This window comes from Argiope bruennichi, chromosome 10 (assembly GCF_947563725.1).
Source record: "Argiope bruennichi chromosome 10, qqArgBrue1.1, whole genome shotgun sequence".
NCBI classification, from domain to species: domain Eukaryota; kingdom Metazoa; phylum Arthropoda; class Arachnida; order Araneae; family Araneidae; genus Argiope; species Argiope bruennichi.
Genome location: NC_079160.1, coordinates 34842875 through 34856408, shown reverse-complemented (window position 1 = coordinate 34856408; position 13534 = coordinate 34842875). Strand labels below are relative to the sequence as shown.

The 13534-nt window shown below is 30.9% G+C and overlaps 1 protein-coding gene and 1 non-coding gene across 2 annotated transcripts in view; one reads left to right on the top strand and one right to left on the bottom strand.

The window, feature by feature from the left end:
• Nucleotides 1-8301, top strand: part of LOC129989036 (neprilysin-2-like) — a 117306-nt gene extending 109005 nt beyond the window's left edge. Inside the window, exons 19-21 of the mRNA XM_056097348.1 lie at nt 2352-2447; nt 4576-4652; nt 7360-8301. Of these exons, the coding sequence (XP_055953323.1) occupies nt 2352-2447; nt 4576-4652; nt 7360-7459 (273 nt within the window). The 3' untranslated portion in view covers nt 7460-8301. The remainder of the gene's footprint in view (nt 1-2351; nt 2448-4575; nt 4653-7359) is intronic.
• A 3916-nt stretch (nt 8302-12217) lies between these two features.
• On the bottom strand, nt 12218-12290 carry Trnat-ugu (transfer RNA threonine (anticodon UGU)). Its single transcript has one exon. It is a non-coding gene; the product is annotated as a tRNA-Thr (tRNA).
• Between the last annotated feature and the right edge of the window lie 1244 nt (nt 12291-13534).

Below are 13534 nucleotides of genomic sequence, written 5' to 3'. Positions count from 1 at the left end.
ATCGCCTTGTCGCCAGCGGAAATCGAACTCATGATCTCTTTGTGAGTTATTTAGACTAGCGATATGACCACTAGGCCATGGAGAGTCGACTGCATCTTTACAATGTGGCAATATTAAAACCTTTAGAATTACTTTCAGAATTCAGTCAAGAAAATTAAGAGAGACAGTAAAAAATACACGTCTTTTTTTCAACAAAATTAAATCGGGAAATTTAGACAGCATGCATCTAATTTATCAAAGTCTCAGAAAGGAGCTGGAAATAGAATTTTATTAAGTGACCTCTCAACATAAAACAAATAAGCGGGCCCAAATTTTTTCCCAAAATTTTTTCGGATATTCTTTAATAAACTTGTCATGCCAGAGAACGCCTTATATTGTTATAATATAATAGTTCGTAGTTATATTGTAATAATATAATTTAATAGTAATAATATAATTAATATATTATAATTTAATAATTATTGTAATAATAATAATTTTATAATTCAATAGTTACGAACTATTAAATTTTGGCATGAAATTAGCATTTTTACTGAATTTATCGTGTTATCTTTGTCGAATTAATTAGCGATTAATCCCTGGTATGTGTTAATAGTATCCAAAAGTCTAATTTGTGTTTTAGAAATGTTTTTCTCAACCGATAGAAACAAAAATATGACACGAAACTACACTTGTAGTCCTAAATTTCCATACCAAATTTGATATCATTAAGTCATTGCGTTTTTCAACTATCGTGTTTGTTTACTTATTTCTGAAAGTACAGACCGACAGACAGTCAACTGGTAGTTGGATTTGACTCAAAATTTGACTGGTGTCTAGATCTTAAATCTGTGCATCGAATTTTATTTATCTATCTCTCTTCTCTTTGTAATTATAGTGTTGACTTTAATTCAAACATCTAGACAGACAGACTGCCTCTAAACGGATTTTACTTAAAATTTAATCAAAATTTGCAAATTTAGTGTAAAGAGTGTATACCGAATTTCAGCCATATAGCTCGAATAGTTTATCGATTATTTTTGTCACAGACAGACTGACATTTTCCAAAAATATTGTTTATCGAACTCATGAATGTTTAAAACGTGCCGTCGTCCTGGCATAGGGATAGCGCGTCTTCCCCGTGGTCAGGGCGTCCTGGGTTCGAGTCCCGGTTAGGGCATGGTTGTTCTTCCATTGTTCTATCTGTGAGATGTGTGAATGTGCCCTCCTGTAAAAGGGGGTTGTGCTCTCCTGTAAAAAGGGGATGTGCAAGCGAATGAGTGATGCGTGAGTAGCCAAGTCGTACTGTTGGCCCTAGTTGGCGCTACTGAAAAATAAGAGACGCTCCCCCTCCGGCTTAAAATCGCTGTCTTCGTAACAGCGGTCTTGAGTGCCATAAGAAACAACAAGATTTAAGACGTGGAGATTTTTCGAAATTTCGAGTTCGAATATCTTGACGACTACTATACTTTCTCTATACTGCGTATAAGAGAAAGTGAAAAAGAGAAGAGTATTCAAAGCAATCGTGAATTAAATTTTCAACATTAATTAAGAGTTATGGATGTATGCTACACCAATGCATATAGTTCAGGCATATGCATATAGTTCTTTCAATAGCATTTCTGCAAGAAATATCTGTCTTTTTTACTTTTAAGACTATTTCTTTTTCCATGTACATTAACGAGAGATGTCTCGGGTTACTTCATGGCTTCCATGTCATGTTACATCCATGGTTTATCTGGCAGAACATTATTGCAATAATCCAATCAGAACATCCAAATTTTCATCTTATCTTCTTGCAACAATTATTTTAATTTTTATTTATTTATTGCAGAAACATTCTACATATTTCTTTAAATTGTGGATTTTTTTCACTTAAATTTTGAATTTGTTGCTTTTTTCAAAAAAAGTTTTCATAATTTTTCAATATATATTTCAAGAAGTTTTAAATTTCTTATATAAAAATTAGAAAAGGAAATATGGAAGGCTTTTAACCAAAAATTTTATTTATGTTTGAATTCAACTGATTACTTATATAAAATATTTCAAATAAAATCGCCATTATTTAATATTACGCTGAATGAAAAAAAAATATGTTAATTGAATGATTTTAAAATAAAATGTCAATTTTATGCGTCTTTTTTTTACAAAATTTTAAGTATTTTTTAGCTTTTATTTGTATAAGTGTTTTGATTGTAGTAAATAAGGACCCGATCTTTTTTAAATATTGACTGAAGCACTTATAATAATATATTTCTTAAATTGGAAATTGAAAATTACTATAGCATGCTGTTTATTCCTTACATTTTAATAAAAATAAATCTTCCACTTTGAATAAATTGAGTCTACATTTGATTTTCATTGTTTTTCAGGCCTACCTGCAGTGGGTGCAGGACCATGGAGCCGAAGACTTCTTACCTGGTATCAAATATACACCGACGCAGCTCTTCTGGATTAGTGCCGCCAATGTACTTAAACTTTTTTTTATTTTTTTTTCCAACTGTGTATTTTTTTAATAAAAAATACCTTTCTGAGATTATATTTTAAGACAAGGAAGTTTTTAGGCTTGCATGTTATTTGGAAATTAAGTAATGCATCATGGATAGGGAAAAAATCGTTCATTGTTCGTTTTAGGGTCAGCGGTAGTTCTAGGTTCATCCTAGGAATATCGTCCTAGGTTCAATAATAGTTCTAGATTCATCCTAGGAAAATCGTTCTAGGTTCAATAATAGTTCTAGGTTCATCCTAGGAAAATGGTTCTAGGTTCAATAATAATTCTAGGTTCATCCTAGGAAAATTGCTCTGGGTTCAATAATAGTTCCAGGTTCATCCTAGGAAAATCGTTCTAGGTTCAATAATAGTTCTAGGTTCATCCTAGGAAAATCACTCTAGGTTCAATAATAGTTCTAGGTTCATCCTAGGAAAATCGTTCTAGGTTCAATAATAGTTCTAGGTTCATCCTAGGAAAGTGGTTCTAGGTTCAATAATAATTCTAGGTTCATCCTAGGAAAATTGCTCTGGGTTCAATAATAGTTCCAGGTTCATCCTAGGAAAATCGTTCTAGGTTCAATAATAGTTCTAGGTTCATCCTAGGAAAATCGTTCTAGGTTCAATAATAGTTCCAGGTTCATCCTAGGAAAATCGTTCTAGGTTCAATAATGTGTCAGAGTGTCGGAAATAGTGTTTCCAAATTTGGGAAAGTGGGTAATAGGTGCCCACTAGGAAGGGCTTTTCAAAATTTAAAATTTTTAATTAAAAATGAACCGAAATCTGAAAAATTTCCTTCAATATCTCTAGAGCCTATTATGGCACAAAACTTTTACCACTTTACCACTTTTTACACCACTTTAAATTTTTTTAAATTTATTCTTGATACATACAATCAGATTTTTTTTCTCTGATTTTATAAGTTATATTGTTTGCACCGACAAAAAAATATTTAAAAATATTTTTTATAGCAATACTTTTTACTGTTTTAATTACTGCCTTTATACGCATGCGTGTCTCGCCAATAAATACCTTTTAAGTACTCATTATCGTAATTATATGCATTCTTTTGAATAAAATCGATTCTTTTGAATTATCAGAACAACTTTTTTCCATTAATAAATATAGTGACATTGTTATCAAGAATCGTTTACAAAATAAACTATTAATCTTGTTTTATAATAACTCTTACAATTTCTTATTATCTTCATTCTAAACGCATTCCATTCATATAAATTATCTTTTTACAATGCTTAAGCAAAACACACAAAAGAAGTCAGAATTCGAATTGTTATGGTTTAGAATATCACGATATTGATTTACTTTTTTTCGCTTTTGGGAGTTTCTCATTAAGTTTTAATTCAATTCTTGTAAGAAAAATACAGGAAAGAGTAATAATAGTATATTTTTTTATTGAATTTTGCTATGCAAACAATACACAGATAAATAGTCCGGTATAAATTTGCTAACCTGTACTAAATAACTTGAGCACAAATAAAAACATAATACCTAATGTTTGATGAGAAAAATTTGAATTACAATATTTTTCTTTTATCGTGCATTCTTATTTGTTAAGCAAAAAACTGAAGACAATGTTGGTAACTATTCGACCAGAGGCATGTTAAAATAAAAGGGAGAAAATATATTGCCAGCTAATTGCCGTACTTTTGCCATACTGCCATTCGACTTACCAAATTTTTAAGTAGTGAAATAGCACATAACACTTTATGGTCCGGTAACCCCAAACTACGACTATCGCATTGTCTTTTCCTACTCCAGCGATACATTACAAATTTTGAAAATAAATCTGATCACTGTACGAAAGAAACGGCTTCTTTAGCCCAAAATAAAATTAAAAGAAATCTTCAATGCAAGCAATATTTTTAACATTAAAAAGTAGCGATTTTAGACTTAAAAAATGTGTTGGTAATACAAACACACTTACACACACACACACAATTAGAACTCAATCTCTTTATAGCATTATAAAAGAAGTTTGTAAAATCTAATCTGCGAATAAAATGTGGAAGAGAGAATTGTTGATGTTTATATATTGTGTGATTTTAATAGTTAATTCATTAAATCATTTAAAAATCTTATTCTCAACAGGTATGGTGCGGCAAATATCGTCCCGAAGTTTTGAAGTTGCGGATTATGACCGGATCTCACAGTCCAGCTCCGTACAGGTAAGGGAATACAACTTATTTTTCTTTCTTTCTTCCCAATAGTGTCAAAGAATAAATACAACAGAACTAAATCTTCTCCTCCGCATTATCTTTTAATTCATTAAGACTCATAGTTGTAATGCTTGTTTATCACTTCTAAACTTCCGATTAACTTAAAATAATCGATAATATTATTACACATTTCGATATTTCAAAAAATAACGGGAAGATATCACACAAAATCTTGTACTAATAGGGCTTGATTTTAAGTGTTGGGTAACCTTTTTTGAAGCACTTAAACCAAAGTTGAACTCTCTAAATTTTAATCTATAATATCTTTCAAATGTAATTATTCTGCGAGGAGTATCAATGGTTTTTAAGGTCTCATTTAAATTAATATTTGAAGTTGGATAAAATCTATTTAAAATTTTGTATCAACCGTCAGCCCATTTTAAAATGAGAAAAAAGATTGATATGAATTTATAATAAAAAACAAAACTTCATTTAACATAATGAATTCAGTAATAATGGTGATACAAGCTTCGTTGAGCAAGCTTTCAAAAAACAAAACTACTTTTAATGCATCCAAACAATTAATTTAAGTTCAATTGGATTAACGTCTCATTTTGAGGCTCTACAAGGGTTATTTTGAAACAAATTTTGGTCACAAGTAGAAAACGAAATTTTATCTGGCTCACTCAAAATTAAACTTTTGCATCAATGCCACAAGGATAAATAACGCCCAAGATCAAGTATTTTGCACTTTCTCTACACAGGGTGAACCCTAATTTATGATATATATTTTAAAACTTGGCACAGGGCACTGTAACAATTATTTATTGCAAAGGAAGGTATGAGTGCATGTCACTTTAACAATCATTTATTGAATAGTCGCATGGTCGCAAGTCACTTTAACAATCATTTATTGAATAGGAATAGTAAAAAAGAGATGAAAGGAAAAACAAAGTGTTTTTTGGTATGTACATTGTTTACACCAACTGTTCAAAATGATACATGTACATGTGATGATACATGTTTGACAGCGTCGGTGGAGCGATTTATGTACACGTTTAAAGACGTCAAGCCGTGGGGCGGAGTCAGTGGTGAAAGCTTATAAGCCAGTTAACAGCTACGCTACCTGAGCAATTGCTTTTGTATTGTGGTCATGTTACTGGACTGCGAACCACAAGGTCCCGGGTTCTATTCTCTCTCTTCACTAATTCACCACATTGGTGACCTCGGACAACGAACCTTCAACCTTCGTATGTTGTGGCGCCATCTACCCACAGCAAACCAAAGTCGTCAGATTCACTTGACGCAGCAACCCAAAGTCGTCAGACTCACTTGACGCAGCAACAGCAACCACTCACTCACACACACTCGCCATAACGCTTGGCGCTACTCAAATGGGTACAGGCACATTAGACTCAACAGCTAAAACATCACCATTCAACAGCCATATCGTTCGTCTCACAGGAGGGAGAGTCTGTGGTGAAAGCTTATAAGCCAGTTAACAGCTATCCAACCCGAGCAATTGTTTTTGTATAGTGGTCATGTTACTCGGCTGCGAACCATAAGGACCTAAGTTCTATCTTCGCGCATCACAAACCGCTACAACTCACTTATGTGGATATGCATATCATGCTGGCCTGCATGTCCTTGTTAAGAGGAAACTCCAGAGCTCTCAAGTAGGCATGTTTATAGTACGAGGTATTTACAGAGTGAACAATGTTCAAGAAATAGTAACATGTACAAATGAAAGTGAATACACACAGCTCCACCTATTTCTTAGACATTGTAATTCATAATACCAAGTATTTCAAGCACACATGCAGCAGCTACGAATATTCGAGAAACTAGATTCTCAATTGAGTCCATTGGAATCAATTAAATAAGACTCTCCAGATATTCCTTATAAAAAATAGTCCGATAAATCGGAAGATCGCAGTGACTGAGGAACTAGGCGAACATGTCGAATTCATCGTATCCATCGCACTATCCACCTACTGCCCTCTACAAGCAACGGAACCAACCAAAACTTCAATTTATTTTCCCCTTCATCTCTTCCTTGCAGTATTTGCGTCTCACCGTGTAATCTGCATCGTACATTCCTATTCAATAAATTATTTTGATAGTGTCCTATACTAAGCCTTAAAGTTTATGCCAAGAATTCGGGATCAACCTATATATGAATTAGAAAATATAATAAATGTACTGCATTTAACTCCCTGGAAAAGAATGTATGGAATAGATCCTGAAGCATCAGTATATTCTTGCATTCCCTCCTCCGCCGATACTGAACCATCCCTCTTATTCGGCTGAAGATATTATTAATAAATTTTTATTCAAAATTGATAAATAACATATCTTTAATATTAATAATTTAATATGTTCCTCCATATTACTTTAGAAATCAGGTTTGTTAATATAAACCAAGATGACAGAAATTGAAAGTATCTTTTATTCCTTTTTTTCAAACTTTCTTATGGTTCCAATTAGTTGGATAATTTTTTATTTGAAATCATTCTTATAAAGCCCTTTTTATATCGGAAACTTTTATTTCAAATTAGAAGAGAAACAGGATGTAATAGGTTTTATCAATGGTTTGAAATAATCGCTTAAATCCAAAATTCATCATACGATTCAGCTAACAGATTGTTTCTAGCCATGCAAACTATAGTCAACAAATAGAATTCATTCTTCATTTTTAATTCATTCTTTCTTTCAGGGTGATTGGTCCACTGGCGAATACTCCAGAATTTGCAAGAGAGTTTGGATGCCCTCTTGGATCACCAATGAATCCTGTGAAGAAATGCACTGTGTGGTAGATAAATAAATATGTTGTGCCGTCCAGTTCACCCATCGCTGTGAATAATGCATATATATATTCACCGTTTCTGTCATACCGATTTTAAATGATCCTGTGATCGCCGCCATCTTGAAATGCTTGTGATGTTTTTCGTATCGTCTGTATTTAACATAAATAACTGCTGCCCTCTATTGGCAGAAAGGAGACATATCTCCTCTGATCTTTGATGTGTGGTTTGCACTTGAAGAAACTTAAAATGAACTTCCACTCGAAACCTGTGTCAAAGAATATTATCTACTTAATTGATATCTATATATATATATATATATTGCTGTTTGTTGTTTTGTAAATCAATATCTCTATGAAGTACTTAATGTCATGCGTATTTGTTGAGAATATATACCTCTTTTTTTCCCCATTATTTTGTGATGAAATCATTTGTTTATATTTAAAAATTTATTTAAATTATTTTTACTGTATTACGTGTGAAAATAATTAGAAAATTCTCCTTTCTTTTTCTCGTGAATGATTTAATTTACAGTTCAAGGTTTTCATTTTCTCGTTCCTTAACAATAGCGTTTGTAGCGCCAACTTTTGTGTAGAAAGGAAAGTATAATTGAGAATTAATTACTATTTGTAACATTCCATGTTACGAAATATATGTTATAGATAAATAATTTTTTTACGTATCATACTTAAAAATATCAGTGTATTAATTCGTGTATTATAGAAGGATTTACGTTATTTTCACATTTGAGATTTGGATCTTCCTGTCTTTGTTGTTAGTTGCTTCTAATATGTAAAAGTATGCTGATATCTGTAAATGTTTGAAATGTGAATAAACTTTTTATTTTGTTTTTCCTCCATGTGCTTAAAACAAAATATGTTATTTGAAAATTCTATTCATATAGTTTATTATAAAGTAACTATAAATCTGTTGCAAATTTTTTCTTTAAAAAAAAACACTTTTTAAATTCTATTTAAAATACTCCTTTTCTCTCGCTATTTTCAAATTCTGTATTTTTATTTTAAAATGAATCTACTAATTTCACCTTGTTGTGCTTTTTTTGGATACAAGCAGAAAGATTATTTATTAGCGTAATAGCCAAATAAATAAATTAGTAAAAAATACAAATTATATGAATTACAAAATATTAGCGCTATAATATTTTTTCACATTGAATTATTAAAATCATTATTTGATAAATTAGAGCTATAATAGTAATTGCTTATAGTAATAATTAGAGCTATATAAGTAATTACTTACATATTTACAATATACTAAGATATTACGCGTTTTTTTGAATTTTATTTCTTTATGGTCTATCATAAAGATTAAATGCTTCTTTTTGTAAGTAAGGAAAATTATGAACTAATAATAATACCTCATTTTTTATTTATTACTTAGTCATTTTTTAAAATATACATATTAAAAAATAAATAAAAATATAAATTATTAAACGGTTACTATTACAACAAAAATAATCTAAAATAAATCATTAAGAGGTTGATTAAGTTAAAAATGGCTTGCAAAGTGAATTTAAAATGATCAGTAATTAAAACAGCGGCTCATAATGCATACTACATAGGGCCATAAAATGCCTAAATCTATCACTGCTAAATCACTCATAAAATAACGAAATCATATAAATGCTACTTATAAATATTTGTATACAATTATTTCAAACTAGTGGAAGCCATACGAATGTCAATGTTGCCACGAGGCAGCCCCACTCAGTTCCAGTAGTATCCCACAGGTAATCAAAAACGCCAAATTATGACCATCGATCAATTCCTTCACTTTTAGACCATCCGGATTATCAATTAGTAAAATAATCCCCTCAGAAAGGTTAACTTCGACCTGTCCATTCACCAGCAAATCCTTAGTACCGTCGGCAATATTTAAAAATTAAAAAATCCACTGCATAGATTATCTTTTTTTTTTTAGATTGGGCTGATAAAAAGGTAATTATCAAAAGTAATCCACTGTATTGTATCAAAGGTAATCCACTGTATAGATTATCTTTTTTTTTAGATTGGGCTGATAAAAAGGTAATTATCAAATTGATTTGGCAGATAACTACAAAAATTATTTTTGATCAAATATATAATAATCACATTTTTAATTATATATAATTGATTGGATTTCCCAGTTAATTAGCCATTTACTTTTTGTTTTGGTAAAAAATACACTCTTTAATGAGATGATTACTTTTTCCATACTGACATCATCCCAAAAAATCCTCATTTATATATATATATATATATATATATATATATATATGCAGGGAGCCCCCCCCCCCCAAAGTGAAAGAAGGGAAGAAGGGTTTTTGTCCTTAATTATTGCAATTAGCCATATTTTTCCAGTTGCAGATTTTCACCAAGTAAGATGCCCAAATGTATGAAAATATTTTAACTTCTGTAGAAAGGAATAACAAAAAGATTTTTTTAAAAAAAATGTATGTTTTTATACAGCCCCCATTAGCGAAAAAGTTGCTAGTTGGTAAAATGTTTTTCTTATTTAAAAAGCCACATACTTCTATATGCAAAATTTGCTGAAATATTAAAAGGAGAATTCGTTGACTTTGAACACTTTTCCATTTCCCTAAATGGTGTTAGAGAGAAATTTTCTTTGTAAATTTTAGAAATAATTGACATGTCAGGAAAAATTATTAAAATCCGAAAATAATAACATTTATTAACTTTCATTAAATCTTTAAAAAAATGGTCTGATCATTAATGGAAGTGCTTAAAAATTGTTTTAAAATGATCACCTATGACTCCTATACAAAATTGTATTCTTTAGAACAATACCTATGCGATCAAAAACCTTTTTTGAATTCGTTGGTAAAGATTTACATAGCGTGTATTGCTAAAGGTAATTATTCTCACAGTTTCATTTAAAATTAACTGAATATATCGCTGGCCATTCAGTATAATGTTATAGAAAATATGACTAACCAAAGAGTTTCCGAAAATACACACACATTTATTTAAAAAAAACTGCTACTAATGATGTCTTGCACAGAGAATGAATTTTTACCATCCCAAAAGTAACTTTTCGATCATTTTAAAGATTGATGCCTCTGTCGCGAATAAAGAAAAATTCGCCTGTCTAGATTGCATTCTCAAAAAAAAGGATTTGATTTTTACTTCAAATAAGGCCCAATCATAAAATTCTGAACGCCGAACATGTAGTTATCCACATCAGTCTGTAAACTCCTGGAATACTGTATTGATGCCAGTTATTACGTTCAAATAGACTACATTTTTGGTTTTAGATTATTGAGTTCTGGATTGACTCTCCGTACTCAAGCATGAGGATAACTTGAAAAATAAAACCTTTTTCACTTTAGACTAACGCATATTTCGTCGAGAAATCTGTCAGTCTGTCCGGCTGTCAGGATACAAGTGAACACAATAGTTACAAAAAGCAAGGAATTAGAGAAGAAAAATTTGGTCCATAGAAATATTCCATTGATCCATATAAAATTTGGAACCACTTTCCTCATAAAGTTGAGTGTCATTTAATCTGTAATTTCTGAATGTTTATAAACAAGATAATTGTAAAATTTCACAACTTAAGCAAATGGAATTTTATCCACAATTTTAGCATTTAAAGTGTAGATTCGTAACAGATAATACAAATATTATAATTCTATGTCACACTTTGGTTTCAATCTGAGCAATTGTATTTTTAGAGAGAGGGGTGACAGCTCATGTGTCGTCCTCGTCATCCGACCGCGGTTCAAAATTTCAAGGCCCGTCCCAAAATAGCCCTAGTGTTGCTTTGAAACATCCCGTCGATACTGCTTCGCTCAGTGGTGGCGAGGTTGTCGGCTGTACACAAGAAGAAGAATTGTTATTTTAAAACGGGACGTTAATATAAAAAACAAAACAAAATTAAACTAAACTGAGTGATTGTAGCATTCACTGTGTTTCCCAAAGTCCGCAGTTTTGTACAAAAAGGGGGGGGGGTAAATTTTTATCAAAAAGTATGCGAGGAAATTTCAAGGTGATCATTTCAGATGTCTGCTTTTGTTTGATTGTTTCTTTTCTCTTTGTTTGCTCTTTGCATTTTAAGTGTTCACTTTGGAAATACAGAGACTTACAAAATTCTTTCTAAACACTTTCACTTTGGTTTTTTTTCACTTTCTAGTATACGAAACATGCAATCACCAAAAAATTCGAATTAGTTACAGTTTGAAAGACGTGAATATCAGGAATTATTACATGTATATATTACGTGGTGCGATAAATCGACCATCATTTTGGACGTTATCTCTACTAATAATAGAAGAGAAAATGTGTGTGTGTGTGCTTTATAAGATAGATTGTTTGTCTTATGTAGTGCTACCAATTTTGGAACCGATATAACCGAATCAAAGGAGGTCTGAAATCCAGAGATTCATTGAAATCCCGCGTTAGAATTTTCTAACAATTGCAATATTTTCTCTTTACGTACCTCATATAAGCGAAAATAAAAATGTTGGCTTAAGTTCAGCAGTAAAATTTCCGGGTAAAAAACAAAAACTTGCAACGATGTTACAGTTTATTTATCTCAAATCATAAAATAGTATCTTGATTTGTTTATTAATTATTAATTTATGAAATTAATTAACTAATTAAATTGATATTATATAATAAGCTAAGTGATTTTCTGTTTTTTTTTTTTTTCAATATCAGCCGTCAAAATAATTTTCAATAACTTTTTTCAAAAAAAGGAAGAAAGAAAAACGCAATTACCAGCAGATAACTGAACAGAGTGAGCTCTACCAGCCACCAGTGAGGTTTGAACTCACGACCCCTGGTTTACAAGACCAGTGCTCTAACCACTGAGCTATGGTGGCTCCACCAAACCGACAGAAAGCAATAAACACACAGCGCATATTAAAGATTAAATTTTTCTTTTTTCCATTCGTCTGCGACTACAGTTGCACAAACAAAGAGAGAATCATCATAACTTTTAACGACAAAAACATTTTCATCTTGATCACCCACAAATGTGTATATTGCTACTTAAATTAAAGATGAATAAAAAAAAGATTTTGTAAGTTTGCAAATCTTTATTTAAATGCGTTTATAAATAGCATATTTAATGTAATAGATTTCCAAGACATAAGTGAAAAAAAAAATGAAAAAAAAAATTTCAGAAATGAAAAATTTTTTCAAGCTAACCTTAAATTTTATATTCTTTCAGAAAGTTGATTAAAATGTACATGAAATAATTATAATTGATATCCAGTATTTATTTCCTAATCACGCCAATTCAAGTTTCATCTTAATTCGGATTTACGTTGATTATTATATTAATATGATGGCACTCCATATGCTGAAAACCAAGAAACTGCAGACTGTCATTGTAAAATTCTTTTCTTAAGTTATACAAGTTCATCATACTTTCTCACTGTCTCTTTTTCCTGCTTTCTGCTTTTATCTTCAGATTACGTTTCCTACTGGCCATGGTTTTAAAAAAACCCCAAATAATTATTAAAAATTGAACTCTTTTTTTTCATAATGCTATGAAAAATAAAAGATATTATTAAAGAACATGTCCTTCTCATTAAATAAAAAAATTACACAATTATGACAAATTTCATGTCCAAAAACTCGCAATATTTATTTCTTGTCCATCCATCCCGCTTAGAGGAGATGAGTACTGCCCTAATTAGCACAGTATTTCCATAAATGCTCGATATTCTGAATGCCGTACAGTATTGTGAATATATTGTAACAATACTGTCGCGCATATGGCATTACAAGCCGCCTTTAGCGACCAGTTGTTTCACCGGGATTAATGGTCGCTAAAATTTTCAATTAAATATTTTATGTAACTTGGTCTTAATATCGTCTAAAATATTTTTAAACTTCAAATTTTTTAGAGATATATAATTTATATAATTTTAGAAGTCTTATGCCGTCCTGTAAATTGTATTATGTATTTCTGTTAGCACCCATACAATTCGTAAAAATAAATAAAGAAATAAAAATAAACCATTGCTAATGCTCGCCTTTTAGCAATCCTTAACCTTAATTTTTAACCTAGAATGATGTAAAATTTGCCATTTCTTTTCATGCTAATAGTATATTTTAA